The sequence below is a fragment of the Callospermophilus lateralis genome, chromosome 13 (genome assembly GCF_048772815.1).
Source record: "Callospermophilus lateralis isolate mCalLat2 chromosome 13, mCalLat2.hap1, whole genome shotgun sequence".
Lineage (NCBI taxonomy): Eukaryota > Metazoa > Chordata > Mammalia > Rodentia > Sciuridae > Callospermophilus > Callospermophilus lateralis.
The window spans coordinates 103,879,996-103,896,646 of NC_135317.1; the positions used below are offsets into that span (position 1 = coordinate 103,879,996).

A 16,651-nucleotide genomic window follows, 5' to 3' on the forward strand; every position below is an offset into this window, starting at 1 on the left:
AATGATACCCAAAGTAGAGGACTGCCACACACAACCTACCTGGGTCAGTACAACATACAAAGCCTCTGCAGGTAGCAGTTATGGAGGGCCAAACCCCAAAGGTTTGACGTATCTTGAGCAACGAAGGTGAGTGATGAATGCATTAGTAAAACTGGTTACTTGCCTACTGATGTCCACACATGCGATACTCATGATTTGTTGCAACAGCTATCAAATAAGTTGCTTTCACGTAATCGTTAGTGATTAATTGCCATGCCAGACACTTCATTTAGTCTAACAGGGAGGATTCTAGTGGACGGATTATAGTGGGGCGAGTTGGCGATGGGGGTGGTCTCCGGCTAGAAAGAGAGAAAGAGACAGGTGAAGAAACAAGTCGAAGAGCTGAGAGTTGTTCCCAAGGACACCAAAAGAGAGCTATCATGCACATGCTCATGCAGTACCAGCCGGCAGGAGTGGCAGCAATCAGTAATGACCTCAACATTGCCACCTTTGGAACATCCAGCAGCTATCAGTGACAATCAGGTATTTTTTTGTATACGCAAATCTTTCTCAAAACCAAAGTCATTCCTTCCAATACTAATGAAAAAACATGAAACCATCTGAAACACTCCAAACGTCTCTCGGCAAAGAGCGGAAAGATCGTGTGGTGTGAACTGTGCTGGGCTGTGCCTGCTCCAGGAACCGACAGGACCTGAGTCTCAGACAATGTGCTGGGAATCTTGTGTGGAATTTTCCTTCCTCTGTAGCTCTGTCAGGATGTTAGCTCCCCCTTCTCATGGCCTGTAGCAGTAGCTTTCTCTAACCCGTTCTATATTGTGCTTCTAATTTGCAGGGCACTAGAAAATCAGAAAATGGAGGCTTTTAGAGTTCTCTACAAGCTTTAACAGACTCAGCGTGACTGCCTGAGTAAACTGCAGGCACTCTGGTTCCTGTTTGGGATCCCAAAGGTTTTGTTATTAGTGATGGCAGCGGGGTTTCTGATAGCTGAGTGGACACCCCCCAGGTAATTGGATATTATTGTACTTGAAACTCTCAACATCACTATGTTATTTGTTCTCTGAACTCCTTTATCTCTTTGCTTAGTGTATCAGGTGTGCATATGGAGAACCTCATATGAAGAACACTGGGAGTGGGTTTTATTACCCATTCCCACAATTCAACAAATTCTACAAAACGAAACCTTTCTTCCTGATTTTTCCAAAGACCCTTTCTGGAGTTGAAGTGCTGTCCTTGTTTTTCTGTCCCTCCTCGGATATGGAGAAGTGAAGTTAGAACACTCAGGCAAATATTTATGAAATTTTAAAGTTTAAGAATCCGCTCCCTGCTGTCCAGTGGTTGGAACTGGCGCTGTCACTGCTGTGGCCCAAGTTGACTTGCATCCTGGTTAGGTGCCCCTCCCCCAAAATCACACAGCTATAAAATAAAACTAGATGGCCAAGGGAAAAAAATCAAAGCAGAGGAGAGACTGATGATCAGTGGTGAGAACGCTGACCGCTGGGTCATAGTCTCAGAGGTATCAATGGGGTTCCTTTCACCTCCCGTCTCTGAAGAATGTCTAAGATGCTTTAAAATAAACCTTTTCTGTGAAGGCATGTTCCAATTTAATATCCTTAAATAGACAGTTTTTCTTTATTAAACAGATGCTCAATTTTTTAAAAGAGTGCTTAGGGATACTTTACAGGCACAGTAAAACCTACTTTGGTCACTACTAGTTGTTTAATTTAGTATTCAAAAAAGTCCTCTTCCTGCACAAAGGCTACTGTGACCACCTGAGAGGTTCTGGCAACTGGGAAAAATCGTCTCACAACTTCCTTTTTAGTTATCTCCATGCAAAACCACCTGCTCTTTTGCTAGTATACTGATCACTTTTGTTTAAAGTGGCCATATTTCCCTAACTTGTGTCCTGAATCTGAAGCTGTGTAATGTGAGAAAACCAGAGACTCAAGACTCCCCTGAAGCCTGCTCTGTCCTGGTACAGTTGCTTCTGTGGGAGCTCAACATGTCTCAGTTACTCACCATCACCTGGAATTCTGATTAGGGTTATCTGTTTGTCCTCCCTGGTGACAAAGGGGCTGCATCTTATTCACTGTCAAGTTCCTGCAGCATTTGACTCACCGTTCATCATTCAGTGAATGTTTGACAACAGAATAAATGACAGTTACTTCTGGAAGTGAGGCACAACTTATGAGTGCTCATGATGCTCATTGGTCTCACCACGACCCAAAGGTATTAGTAAGTCATAAATGTGGAAGAATAAAGCAAAGTGGTGTGTAGGGCTGAGACTCTTGGAAATATTACTTATAACGTATTTGCTAAATTCTTCGGTGGGTGTTTGCATAGATACCAAATGATAGGACCCCCTGCCCCTTGGGGAGTTTGAAAAGTAACCAGGTAACCTCTGGAGATAACAATTTGTAGTGATTAAGCAGTCATGGGGGTAGACAGTTGGCCACAATTTGAACTTGAAGCAGGGAAACTCTACCAGATAGTAATGAAATTAATAGACAATTTCATTTGGAAAAAAAATAGATCTCAGGCTAGAAATTAGCAAGAGGCAGGTCACAGAATGGTGTGGTAAACTGGACATTGTTTTATGCGAATGTGACAGCCTAGACCAAGGGTTGTAACTAGATGAATGGATGCTCATGAGTTCTCTTTTGGTCCTTTTTTTTGGCTTTACCGTCATTCCTCTGTCCTTCCAGACTAACCTGTGATTCCCCTCCTCCCCACCACCCATCACTTCATAGTGTTTGTGAATTTCATAGCATTTAACTCTGTGATCATATATTTAATAGATCATTGCCTGTGCTCCCCCAGAGGTTAAAGTCCCTTGAGAAGGGACACCTGTGCTGCATTTATTATGTATATTCAGCATTTAGTACAATGTGGTTATAGGGCAGCAGATAAATATTTGTTGAATAGTGGACAAATAAAAGACTGAGAGGTGCCTAATGAAGACGTTTATCCAGGGTAGGATAGAGGCCAGGTCAAGGCAAGCAGGCCGATGAGGCAGGGGATACCATGTGGCTGAGGCCATGGTCAGTGGCTTAAGTGGGAGGCAATCTGTTTACATAGCAAAAGTCCTGGACCAGAAGTCAGAGGATGTGGATTCTAACTCCAGTTGGCAAATTGTGCAGTCACGAACCCACAAAACATTTCTCCCTGCCCTTGGGGAGTTTGAAAAGTAACCAGGTGACCTCTGGAGATAACATTTTCTCACCCGAGATGTAGAAATCCGAGACATATCACGGGATTCCTAGTTACATATTGCAGGAATGACTTCATGATGAGCTGTATGGTTTTAAGGAGCTCAGGATCTATTCAGAGTGGCAGATGGGTGGAATAAGACAAACATGCAAGTGGTTTTACACTAGCACCACATTTCAATAACGGAATGATGGGGAAAAGTTCTGTAATCCAGGGTCTGAGTGTACTCCAAAGAAGCTCAGAAACAGAATAATGTTGTTAGGACAAGGGCAAACAGGATTTTGAACGCTGCTTATACAAGTTGTAAGTTGTAAGGGAACGTGGGTCTACAATGAGTGCAAGAGACTGGAAATTAAACAATGAGAATTGAAGGGGAGGGTTCAATGGTGGGATGGAAAATGGGGAACTCCATGCTCTGATGGCACAGCACATTCTCATTAGCCTTCATCCGTCCTTGGGCCGATGAAGGGATGGGATAAAAGGCCAACAGCAGTAGCAGCTGCGTAAGGAAGAAGGCGCAGGAGAACACACACTCCGGTTTGTGCCTGGTCTGCTGTTGGTTTTGTTCCCACCCAGAACTCAGCATGGTCCTTGAATCATTGTATCTTTTTTCCCAAAATAAATGAGGAAATTCTCTTCACTTATGAGTTCTTCAAGGGTGTCCCTAGGCTTTGTGTTGAAAAAGGCTTTGATAGCCGTCAATGAACTAAAGATTGGAAGAATAAGACACAATTTCCATACTGTTCTCTCAAAATGATGAAGAGGTCTTTGAAATATGCCCAGTTTCAGGTTAAAGAACCCACCCATGTACTTAGTAATTAAAAATTCTAAAGAGCCCCCAACTCGGCCTTCTGGAAGAAACGAGCATTATTTTATTTCTGAGACAATAAAAACAGAGATCTATTTGTAAAAGTCTACTAGAAAGTAACTCAAGAGAAGCAATTCAGGATGAATTGCCTTGATAAGCCAAGATGCTTGCCAACTGCAACACTAGAAAGACATTTAAGGTTCATGTTCAAGTTCATTTCATTGGTCCAGCTCTTAACCATTTAAAGAGTTTCCAAAGACATTCACCTCACAAGACAGTTTGTTTCGGGCAAAGCAAAGTTATTTGTTTTGTACCCAGTTTTCCTCAGTTGCTTTGTTTAGTGATGGCTTCGTTAAGAAACCCATTATATTAAAGTGGAGCATCTTGTATCATTTAGTATTTATTGAAACACTGTGGTGTGTGTGGGTGGTTTATGGTTACGATAGAAGAGCCATATTTCTGCTTCCAAATCAAAGGGAAGATGTAATACTGGGACTTGTATTTGTAGCTGCAGGGATGGATCTTTTACAGTACTTTGGACAATGGCAAATTTTGTAAGAAAGTCAAATGCTCACACAGGGTGGGTGGCATTGTGGGCAGAAAAAATGGCTTCACTGATAAGAGGAAAGAAGTCATCAGTTGCTTTCTTCTCTCATTTTATCATCTTTTAAGAATAGAAGAAATGAAATTCCCCCTGCCCTTCTTTGGGTTAGCTGGACTGGAGTGCTCAGGCCGTGTGGCCAGTCAGGCCAGGGAAACTTCTATAGGGCAACGCCTGTGGTGTCTTGGCCTGGGGCCGGGCTGGGACTGCTTGTGTTTGGTGTCTGGCTTTTGCATTCTAGGTTGCACAACCTGGATTTCCAAAATGGCTCTTCTTTCTGCAGACCGCAGCCTACCCAGATCTCATGACCCACAGGCCAGGATTCATCCTCTCAGGCCCCTCTACTGGTATGGTCTAGGCAGTGGTTCTCAAAGGGCCCCTGGCTTGGGGAGTCCCTGGAGGGCTTCTTAGAGCCAGGGTGCTGGGTTGCACCTAGAGTTGCTAAGGGGTGGGACATTTCTAACAAGTTCCCCATGATGCTGATGCTGCTGGTCCTGTTTTGAGAACCACTGGTTTATGGAAATGGTATAGACAGCAAACATGTCTAGCTGTGCATTCCAGTTCTCACCTTTGGGAGGGTATGTTTGAAACCCAATCTAATTAGGTGACTCCCCTGAAAAAAAATTCAAAAAAGGTACACAAAGGTTGCCACTTCCAGAGATGTCTGCCCAAGAGGATAGTTATTTGTATAAAAAATGACACACAGGTTTCTTTTATACTACAAGTTCTGCTTATCAAATATACTCAAAGCTCTAAAATATAACTGTGTCAAAAATTTAGATTCAATTACATCTAGGATCATGGCAGTGGTACATCCCAGGTTTCTACACAGGTCCTAGAATCTGTTACCAACTTGCTCCAATCGGTAATGAAGACTTGTCTACTGAACCACTAGGAGTAAGGCACCTCTTTCTTTTGGCTACATCTGGAGTTTCTTTGAGAACAAACAAACAAGTAAAAGTTTCTTGAATTTCAGGAATTGAAATGCCTCATTTCTCCACGATTCTTGTGAATTATTTAGTCTTTGTGCTGTTTTCAAAGTTGGGGCAAGCATGGATATCTCACCATCTGAGCAGGATTCTGAGCGGACTATAGGTGGACTGAGGCTGCGCCTCACACTCTGGTCTCCCCCCCAGCACCTGCTGCGACCCCTCTCAGTCTGCAAGTCAGTGCATGTGTGTGAGGGAATGGACCATGGCTCAGCCAGGCGGGAGCTCACCTCTGGTGAGACTGAAAGGCAACTGTGGCCCTCAACCACTCCCTCCTCTTTGGAAGGTCTCCTCCTGGAGACCTGATCAGAGGACAGTGTTTTAAATCTCAGCACTGTTTTTGCACTTTGCTTCTTATTTTGAGCATCTATTATTTATTGAGCTAAGTAAATAGCTAAGTAAATAGCGTGAGGTTAAATTTAGAAAAATGCTGACAGTCATGATTTTCTTCATATGGAAAATAATATATTATCAAAAATACATAGGATGCCATCCAGCAGAGTTTTGGCCTTTTGGGGCTTAAGTAATGCCTTCTAAGCCAATACTGTCCAAGAATATTTTGCAGTAGATGATGGAAAGAATGTAAGACTTGGAGTCCATTTAAAGGATTTAAGGAATTCTCTAATATGATTCTTGCTGCATATTAGAGCTGAAATTTCTTTCCTTTGTGAGAATGTACCTCTGATGTTATATTGTATGTCATTGGGAAAATATGAATCAATTCATGGAATATTAAATCAGCATATGCTTTGCCTTGTCATCCTTTACTTCATCCTAAATACCTGACCTGGATTTCCCTCAAAGGTAGGGGAACCAACACAGCCCCTTTGGGTGACTTGCTACATAAACGCTGCTCAGTTCATGGTTTATAAAAGGAATTTTGCGGTGACATTCACTCAGGCAGCGTTTTCAATGGAAAGAGAAGCATGTTTACCTTGGTTCATAAAATGGTTTGGGCCAATGCTGAGATAGATTTTGGTTAGCATTGCAGATCAGCTCATCTCGTATCCTTTCTTCCCTCAGTAAGCCCTGGACTGTGCTAAGGGTTAGGTAGCTCCTGCCCTGGGGCTGGGGAGAGGCAGGTGGGGAGTAGCCACATGGGTCTGTGCTCAGGTCCATCTATGCTTCAGGAGCAGCTCCGGGAGTCCCAGCCTGGAGCGGGAAGGAGCCTGGGTTTAGGACTTCCGGAAAGCAGGGAAGCCTAGAGGGCTGGCATTTCAGGACGAGGAGAGGGATGTGAGGAGGAGAGAAGAGAAAGGAAAAGCAGGGGTGGTTTGGAACCTCAAGTGCGGTCTGTTTTTTATCTTAAGTAGCAAATGACTGTCTTGTCCCAAGTCCTAAAAGAGCCCCAGAACAGATAATGGAGAAGAGCCTCAGCTGTATGAAAATGTGGTACCTGCAAGGGGTTCTTTTGAGACGTTCTTATCTTTTGTCCTCTGCATTACATCATTGATAACTGGTCAGCCGAGAGGACGAAGGGGAAGCAAAGAAGCAGAGGCCAGAGGAGGGCAGTCGGGGAGAACCCGAGGGGTTTAAAGGAATTCGCAAGCACAGGGCTGTGAATTAAGTTAGGAGTACTCCTTCCAGTGGATTCCTTTGCTTCTCTCCTCCCTCCCTTCCTGCCCCCCCTTCTCTTCTTCCCGTATTCCCTCCTTTCTACTCAGCTTCTTTTCCCCAAAAAGGCCCCTGAGAACTTAAGAGCCACAGAACACACTCGCATTGATGGCAGAGGGGTGAAACTTTCTGTTCCCGGTCATCGGCCCTCTCTCCTCCCTGCACAGCCCTCCCATTGGGACCTGGGGAGGGGGTGGCAGGGATACAGTCAAGGAAGAAGGACTGAGAACCGGCTCCGAGAAGCTCCCCTTCCAGACGTGCATCCCTCGGTCATTCAAGTCAGGGAGAAGAAAAGGTGACGGAGGGAGGAGAGAGACGACACTCTGAATCTTAGCAAAAGTAAAACCCATTTCTGTTCCAGGCAGATGGGAAGGTGTTTTGTCTTGGAGAATGCAGGCACCTGTCAGGCCTGAGTGTGTGACTGAGGGCTCACCCCAGAGGGTAACTATGGCTACAAATACTGTGAGAAAAGTGAACTTTCCAATTCTTTAAAAAACAGTTTTTTAAAAATAATCAAAAAAGAGCGTGAGGACTCTGAGCACCTGAAGGGGGTGTGTTGCTCCGATTGTTTGATTCCTGCCTGACCCAATTCCTGCTGGATGTGACGGCCGTTTTAAATGTACCACATGATATTCTTTTTGTCATTCCTATCAGTCCGAGTGGCAAAAACGGAGACAAAGAATTGCCGTTGACTAATCACGGTCCCGTGGGAAAAAAAAAAATCCAGCAGGAGGAGCTCTAACATGCCTTAGAGCTCAAATTTTAAAAACAAAAAATTCGAAAGCAAACAGAGATCAGAGAGAGGCGCTGTGCTCGCAACCTGCCAAGTCTGTGAACAAATAAACAACCAAGTCCAGCAGACACTTAGCAAGGAGCCCAGAGATGGTCCCGGTGGGGACTCAGCGGCCCGTTTCTCCCCTCTGGGTCTCCCGCCCTGATGCAATTCATCTGGGACTGGGTCTGCAGCCTTAGCCCTCACCAGAGGGAGCACAAGGCTGGTTTCTGGGCATGACCAGAAGTAATTCTTTTCCTCTGAAAGGATCATATTGTTTCTGAACGAGTCTTTGACACTGGCTCAAAAACCACATCTTAAAACGGAATTTCCATTGTTGGTTCACGGCACGGCGAGACTCCTGCCCGTTAAGTCTCTTTTACTTGGTGGCTTGTTGGGCACTTTTTTAAAATGAGAAAAATGCTGTGTTTGTAAAAATTGGTGCTAAAAGGGCAAGAAATCATATGTCCCCTGGGCTGTGTAAAGAGTCTGCAAAGAGAATTAGCGCTTTCTGACACACACACACACACACACACACACACACACACACAACTGGGACACAAGAATTTACTCAGAACAACAGTAAGGAATGTATGAATTTAACAGTTATCAGGCTTTTAGGGTGTGCCTTTCTTTCCATTTTGGACAGATTGTGGGGGTGGAGTGGAGGGCACATGAGATGATCACAATCACTTAACCTGAAGGAAATTTTCAACCAATCCCTTTTAATCTCTCGCCAATAAGCAGTCAAACTTTTTGCCTTACACCTCAGTGGTATGCCCACATTTTAAGTTTTTATACAAGCTCCTGCCCAAGCTTTAACTAGACCAATTCAGACTAAAAGTCCCTAAATAAAGCTAGTCTAGACGCAAAATCTATGGAAACCATATGTCCTTCAGGCATCTGTCTTACAAAGCCTGCCGTTGCCCCGGAGAAAGCGCTCACAAAATATGCTTTTAGGAAAACACGGCTGTAGGACCACAGAGGCTGTGCCTAAGACCACGCCGGTCTTGGGGAGGCCAGGCCGGAAGGTTTGTCAATGGCAGGCTCTCACCTCTCTCCCACACGTCTAGCAGTCCGTAAACAGCCCCGAAAGGCTAGGCTGTGGCTCATATCATTTATATTTCCGTTATTCCAGAAGGGATCAAAAAAGTCTCCAGTTTTGTTCCTCCAGACTCCTAGAGAATGTTAGATGGAGGGATCTCAGAGCAACTCTGTTCTCACCCACAGAGAACTGTTTTGAATAATGTTGTCCGTGGATGAGGCCCAAGAACCAGAACATTTTCTTCTGATTATTACCTCATCCTGCTGCCTGCCAAACACAGCTAGAAGGCAGGTGTCCGACATAAGTAACCCACAGAAGACTGTTCTATACCAGAGGGTGTAGGGCCCAACCGAGCAACGGAGGAAATCGGAAGAATGGGGGTACCCAGGAGGGGTGCATGCAGCACAGTATCCGTAAAGGGAGATATTCTAAAGCCTTGGTTCTTACTGCTCTCTGGAGATAAAAGTGGTACTTTCATTACTCCAGCTACACATTTTTATATCAAAATGTACTTTAAAAAGTGGTAAGAAGTTCATAGGAAAGAAAACAGAAATGCAAACTTCCATGACAAAAATCGTAACATTTTAAATGAAAACTGCAAATAGTCTATGGAGACTTTGACCGTATTTACAAATTGCAATGTTTTCAATGTATTTTCTCAAACTCTTTGCCCACAGGGAAGGGTACTTGGGGGAAATGCAGTGGCTACTGGCACAGGTGTCCCCAAGTTGTCTAGTTAGAAGACCAGGAATGACCAGTAAGTGTGAGAGGAGACAAATGTAAAAGAAAAAAAAAAAAAGAAATCAATACTATAAGATGTAATGAAACATACACCCAAGTTTTAAGCAAAAGTAAAGCACTATTTTAGTGTTTATTCAAAAGCAGCATGCTTAAAAATAATTAACTTTCAATATATTTATTTGTTTTTCAGGTATTAAATATTAAGATGGTGACAGAGTAATTTAGAGTGTTGGAAATACTAAAACAAGTCAAGTAATTATACAACATATTTCATTAGAGATTCCTAAAGTAAGCTATAGAAATTTAAATAAATTAATCTAAGTCTCCTGGGATTTTTCTGTTCAAGTAATTCAGTTGTGGGGGCTACTATTGTTAGAGCAAAAACTGTAAGTCTGCTTTCATGCAAATAATTTGCAGAGCATGGATTTTATTTTGACTTCAGACCTAGATGTGTGGAGGGAAATTACTGCAATGGTTTCTCTAGTTAACACATTCACTAATGTTTCCTTATTTTTTTCCACCCCAAGAGGCACTAATTAAGATATTATAGAACCTACCTCACATGAAGTTTTATTATTTTAGTTATTAAAATATTTTCCAATACTACTGAGAAGCAAAAAGGAACAAGTTATTTTAAAAAAATCAGTAGGAGTTTGCTCAGTTTTTATGGCTTTCCCTCAATGAATGGTGATCTAATGGCAGGGCAGTGGGTAGATGTTGCAGCGTACGCCTTTGAGCACAATATGTAAAGGAAGATTTGCTTGAGGGAATTTTTTTCTTAAAAAAAAAAAGACTCTGAGTAGAATCCTAATATAAACTTGAAAAAAATAAATATGGTACAGAATGTATCGTATGTAAATCTTATATAACTATCTGTTCCAAGGGAGATAATTTCAAAGACCACCCTCTGGACAGCACAGCACCTTTAAGGCTTTTTGTCATCTCTCACTCTCATCAAAGGCCTCCTTCTGGATGAGAAACTTGATAGGCTCTGAGATACGTGAAATTCCACAAATGCATATTTATGTAAGGAAGCAGGTGGAAGACAAATGAGATCACACCGCCTCACCGAAACCCGAAACCCGAAACCCGCTGCACCGCGTATTCACATGGTGGAGGCAAACTGTGCGTTCCCTTGTAAAATGAGACCATTTTTCCAAATCCTACTCAAGGCTACCGGGGGCCTTCTCGTACTGTCTTCTCACCATTTTCAAAATGACCCTCCAAACTCGACCTGATCCTGTGCTGCTGCATCTACTCTGTGGTTACCCGGTCTCCCCTGATTCTCTCAGTGGGGGCTTTAGCCTTTCCAAACAAACGAAAACAAAGACCCCACAGACACCAGGGACGGAAGGGGACTCACTTAACGTGCACGCCTGCCACTTGCTGGCTTCCTCGGGGGTCAGAGAAGAGCCTTCCTACCTGGTCCCGAGTTCTGGTGCTTCAGTGAATCCCGGTGGGGAGAAAGAGTGAGACCTGGGAGCCCCCGTGTCTCCGAGGCTCGGAGGCCTCCACTTGCCCCTGATTGCGAGCAGCTGAGGGGTTTGCTGCTTGCTGTTTTGATTAAACATTTTTCCTGGTCCTTGGATGGAATGTGTTCTACGACTCATGTGAACGGATACTTCGGACTGGAAGACAGGAGTGGACGTTTCTTAGTGCTGATGGGAACAGTTAAAAATAAGAAATCAGAGCACTTGGTATTTGTGGGTTTTGCCTGTCACGTGGCCCTGATGCCCGAGAAGCAGCCAGAAAGAAAGGAAAGGACCACGTCGTGGCGAGGCTGCCTGGGTACCGCGGGGCTTCCGACCGTGCCCCGTGGAGGAATTCTATTTTTGGTCAGAGTTGCCATGTGATCTAAACTTCATCTGAGTACTCAAGAAATGTGGCATCAATAAACACGCACATTCCCTCAAACCCAACGCCTTTCCAACCCCACTCTGCAGTGAGACTACCGGCCAGACCAAGAGTGTCATGCGATTTTGGCTCCAGCCTTTGGTAGGCCAGATGGAGCTCATTTGGCCACTAAAGGGTGTAAGTACGGGCTGTGTTCAGATGAGCGGATCCTCAGACAGTGCTCAGGGTAGGTGGGCACGAGAGTGCTCAAGGGTTTCAACGCCGGGCATTTTGAAACTGCATTTAAGCCACAATAAAATTATGACATGCAGGCCAAAGCCATCAAACCGTCGGCCGAATGCACAACACCTTTCTTATGTCGCCGGAGGTCGGCCTGTATGGCACATTCTCAGGGACAGATGCAACATTTACATTTTCAGTTCTAATTTCCTGACTTTTGGTGGCTAAGGCCAGTCGAGTAAGCGTGATTTAAATGTCACTTTTAATCTTTCAGAGAAGCCAAGAGGTCAGAGGGAAGGAGAAAGCCCCCAGCAGCCCATTCTTATAATTTGCTGCTTGGATTAATTTAAAGGTGAAAGAGCTGTTCATGTGTCATGAACCTCTAAGCCACTGAAAGCTCACGTGGAAGCAGAACTGTCCGACTTTGAGGCTTCCTCGTAAAATCAATCTTTTTCTTTTCTTTCTTTCTTTCTTTTTTTTTTTTTTTTCAGAGAGGGAAATAAAAGATCGTAGTGATGAAACAGAGGTCCTTATACTGGTCTGGGAATCTACTTCTACTGGTCGATATTTTTTTTTCTCCTTCTCTTTGAGCTGACATCAAGTTGTATATAGGAACATTCAGCAGATTCCAACTGGTGACAATTTGCTGCTGACTGCCCACAGGAAGAATAATAGTCATTAACTGTGCAGTTTTTCACCAGCTGGTGGCTGCTCTGCCAGGCTCCTGTCTTGGCTTTCTTCCTCCATCAATCAGGTGAGAAGGGGCAGGGCTGGGTACCCTGAGCTCAGAAAGGCTCTCCCTGCAGGGGCTGAAGCGGAGCAATTTGGAGCTCCAAAGAGAACAATGACAGAGCTATTTGCTGTTATTTGTCATGGGAGTGGAAGCAGTTATGTTTGGCTGACTTAATGCCAGTTAGCACTGAACCACAGCGGCTCCAGGTTGGAGTTACTGCCGAATGTCTGCATTTCTTTTTGCCTTATGTAGATCCTTTCTCATTTTCTTCTTTTATCCCCCTGCAACATTGGAAGGTTGGAAGAGTAAGATGAGGGAAACTCTGAAAGCAGAAAGGCAGACTGGGGTCTGTCTTGACCCTTCCGAGCAGCCTCTACCTACCTCTGACCTTCAGCTCCCTTGCTTTTGGTGTCTGGGCCTTGCCCAAACACAATGCCAGTCCTCTGGCCGCTGCAGGATGGAGATGTTTGTGTAGAGGAGACTCAAGTGTGCTAGACCCAGAGGGAAACCACCCAACTGGTTTTCCTTTCACTCAAAGACCTGAAGAATGAAAAGCTTTGACCTTAACCATTGATTCACCTCAGTGAATACTACCTTGCAACCCAAATCACTGTGGAGTTGAAATGAGGCTTTTGATGGGTTTTCTAATGGAGGGGCTTAAATTAAATGGGACCTTTTCTTCCATGAACAGCATGTGGACACAATTCCATTTTCCATTAAAGTATATTAAGCATCCTGACAGCTCAAGTTAAACCTGCAACAAATTATTAATTTGGGGGTTTCAGTGATAAATTTTGTAACACCATTGCCTCATGAGATGCCTTAACATACTAAGAATCAAAAAGAACAAGTTCTTCCCAATTATGCTTTTGTGTGTGTGTGTGAATGAGGTTGGGGGGTATGCTGGGTAAGCACTCCAACAACTGAGCTATATACCTGGCAATTATACTTTTGAAAAAAAAAATTTGCTGGATTTTAAATCCAGTTGCCCAAAATAAAAACTGTTCTCTGAAAAATCAGAGTATCTAGTTATAGACTTTATTTGTTCTTTAAAGGGGAAGGAGGGTGAGGAAAACGGAAAGCTAGCGTCTGACATCCCAGATCACAAGGTGAGTTCATCATTTGTTCAAATGACACTCAGCTGCTAAAAAAAAGTCAGGCTTTTACAGGGCTGCTGTGGAGGGAGAAGGCAGGGCGGTTCCAGTACGAGACTACAGGGGAAGCAGACCCAGGCCAGACTCATCGGTAGCTTAATCTCATGTACACTTAGCCCACGACTTCAAGGCTCAGCAGCTTCATCCTTCATGGAACCAAACCTTGATATGAGGGATGCAAACACATACTCATATAAGAATTGTGGGTTTGTCCTTACTTAAAATCTGGGGACTGGCTGGAAAAATGAAAAACAAGGAGACTTTATCCCCAAGTGAAAGGAATTCTGCACTGTCAATCACATCAGCTTATAAAATACATAGAAGAGCTATAACACTGCACGCCATCAAGGTCAACACGTAAAACAAAATTGAACCTGAGAACTAAATGGCTTTTATCTTTGTAAATAAGAAACAAGGGCATTGATTGTTGATGAAGAAGAATTTGAAAACCCTTGGGTGTGACTGATTTAGTCAAACTATTGCAACGTGGGATTGGGCTAAGACTTGGAACGTGTGCATGTAAAGTCGAGGAGTGGGCCTAAGTGGGAACCTCTGGGATCATCCTGAGGCTACTTGGGGGCTGTTCACACACTGTGGGGTCATGGGCTTCCTTGTGGGGCTCATCAGAGACTATTTCAATAGGCCTTTTATTGGCTTCCATCAGTTTTCAGCATGTAGAAGAGCTGGAATAAAAGTCAAACGCTCTTGAGTGATTCAGTTTTGCCATTTTTAAAAGACACCATTTGACTTGGTGAACAAGGGTGGTTAAAAGAAAGCACTTCTATTTTTATACTTTTTTTTTGTGTTTGTGTTTGGATGGAAGATGGATGAAGTAAATGAAGTTTATTCCTGCTTGGATAGAGACCCTGCCCTCCCACCCTTATTCCCCTTCGACCGTTGCAAAATAGCTTTGTCCAAAGAAAGAGGAGAAGACAAATGAGTGAAATAATGCCAGAGTGAGCTATTGCCAGGAAAAACACACTCTGCTTCAGTTAATTTGTTCTGTTAATGTCAAAGACTGTGATTTCCAATTAACTAATTTTAAGAAGCTGTAACTGAAAATAGAAACATCAACTCTAAAAAACAATGACTGATGAAGATTAGGGTCTTCAATTAATACAGCAGGGACCCTAAAGAAGGGAAGCGATGTCTGCTTAAGATCATCTTGCTAAAGAAATGCACGCCTGGTGTGCATTTTCAAACAGGGTTTAGCCCCTTTAGAGAAGTTGAATGGAGGTAAGAGGGGAGGGGCCCATCCGGATATTCTGGTAATAGGCAATGCTCCACAAATCACAGATCTGTGTACAGTCAATTTACTAATGGCAGAAGCAGCTATACTAGTGGGTCTCTTTGGGATGGAGATGCTCCTCTGGTTCAGGTGGAATTAATTAAAACAGACGTGCAGTTTGCAGCACTGCCTGCCCCCTTCCTGAAGGGCTCCATGCACACAGACCAGCACAGCCTGAGCAGCTGAGAAAAGTTGAGCCAACAGTGACTCCACCATCTCTCCCCCTTCTCTCCCTGTACACTGGAGTGGAAAAACAGAATAACACTTTGGTAAAAGGCAGAACAGGGTTTCTGTACAATTGGAAGGGCGTTGATTACTTCTGAACAGGGTTAAAATGAGAGTATATGTGCTCTTCAAAGTCAAGATCATAACTTGCTAACAAAATCGAGAAGTATCCAGAGGAAAAGGAAGCCTGGGCACAGGCCGAGTGGCAGAATCTCTTGCCTCTAACAGTTCGGTTATTGCCTTTGTAATATTCAAGCTCAACAGGGAGCTGGCGGGACACCTTTCCTGCTGTCTTGTCATGTTATGGGTTTCTGGTTTCAGATAAAAGAGGAGAAAGGTCCCTTAAGAAAGCAAAGGAACTTGGAGAAAAAAAATTAAACTCCCTTGTTGGGAAAGCCAAGGGTTGTTTTCTTGGAGATGATGGATAATGGCATCTCAATATTTTTAGTTCTTAATAGAGAAAATGGAGCAAATCATGGAAAAGAAACAAATGTATAAATAAACAGAATGAGGTGACATTTTAATAAGAGCTTTCTTCATTTCCCCCCTTTTCTATCTTTCTCTTTTTCTTTCTTTTCTTTCTCTCTCTCTTTTTTTTTTTTTTTTTTGAAATCTTAAACCACATTTCTGGCTTGCATTTGGTAGGATTCCTGATCTGGCTTTTATTAAAAACAGACTTTATGTGGTCAGAATTCTCCATCTACAGCTAAACTTTAATAGGCGTACAGATTCTGACACAGTCTTTCTTGCTTTCTCTCAGGTGACCCCCACCCCGCCCCCCAGGGATTTCCCTCCCGATGCGCCGAACTGGCACCAAAACTTGAAGGCTCAGCATAAAACCACCATCAACTTTCTTCTTTGACGCTTTACTCTCGTTTGTTTTAAATTTGGGACTTTTTGCAAGGCCAGATCAAGTTAAATCTGGCTCTAGCTTGAGAGTATTCTAGAAATTGTGAATAGCGCCACTGTTGCCTTACGAATTCCCCCATTCAGTCTCCCTCAACCCCATGGCCCCCCTTTCTAGCGCTGCCACTCAGGCCTGGCCGTCACTTGGGCTTCGGATTCCCGCCTGACTGCCATAGGCCGTGTGAGCTCCTAAATACCAAGTGCAGCTCCACCCTGCTCAACAAAGCAGCCGAGCATCCCGAAGCTGATTTTCTAAAGGGTACCAGCAGGCTGGCTTATCTGAAACCGGGAGGCAAAGCAGTCAAGCGAGCAGACAGGGCATGCACAGCCATTTGCAAGGACGTACACCAGGTTGCTGTGGTTCCTTCTCGTAGCTGAACAGACAGAACGGCAGAGGGCAAGGCTCCCTTCTCTCTCAGTGGCCTCCAAACCTCCCTGGCATAATTTCCCAGCCCAATTGGAGGTTCTCTAAAACAATCAACTTGATCTTGATTG

General features: G+C 43.9%; 1 protein-coding gene across 5 annotated transcripts in view; it reads right to left on the minus strand.

The window, feature by feature from the left end:
• Window positions 1-268: 268 nt before the first annotated feature.
• Dnm3 (dynamin 3) overlaps window positions 269-16,651 on the minus strand; it is a 429,318-nt gene continuing 412,935 nt past the window's right edge. For 3 of the 5 annotated variants that reach the window (XM_076872838.2, XM_076872840.2, XM_076872839.2), the window contains one exon: window positions 269-338. In XM_076872838.2, coding sequence (XP_076728953.1) covers window positions 269-338 — 70 coding nt within the window. Of the gene's footprint in view, window positions 339-13,862; window positions 13,900-16,651 lie in introns of those variants that run through there. The other 2 variants (XM_076872841.2, XM_076872842.2) reach the window with 1 other exon arrangement.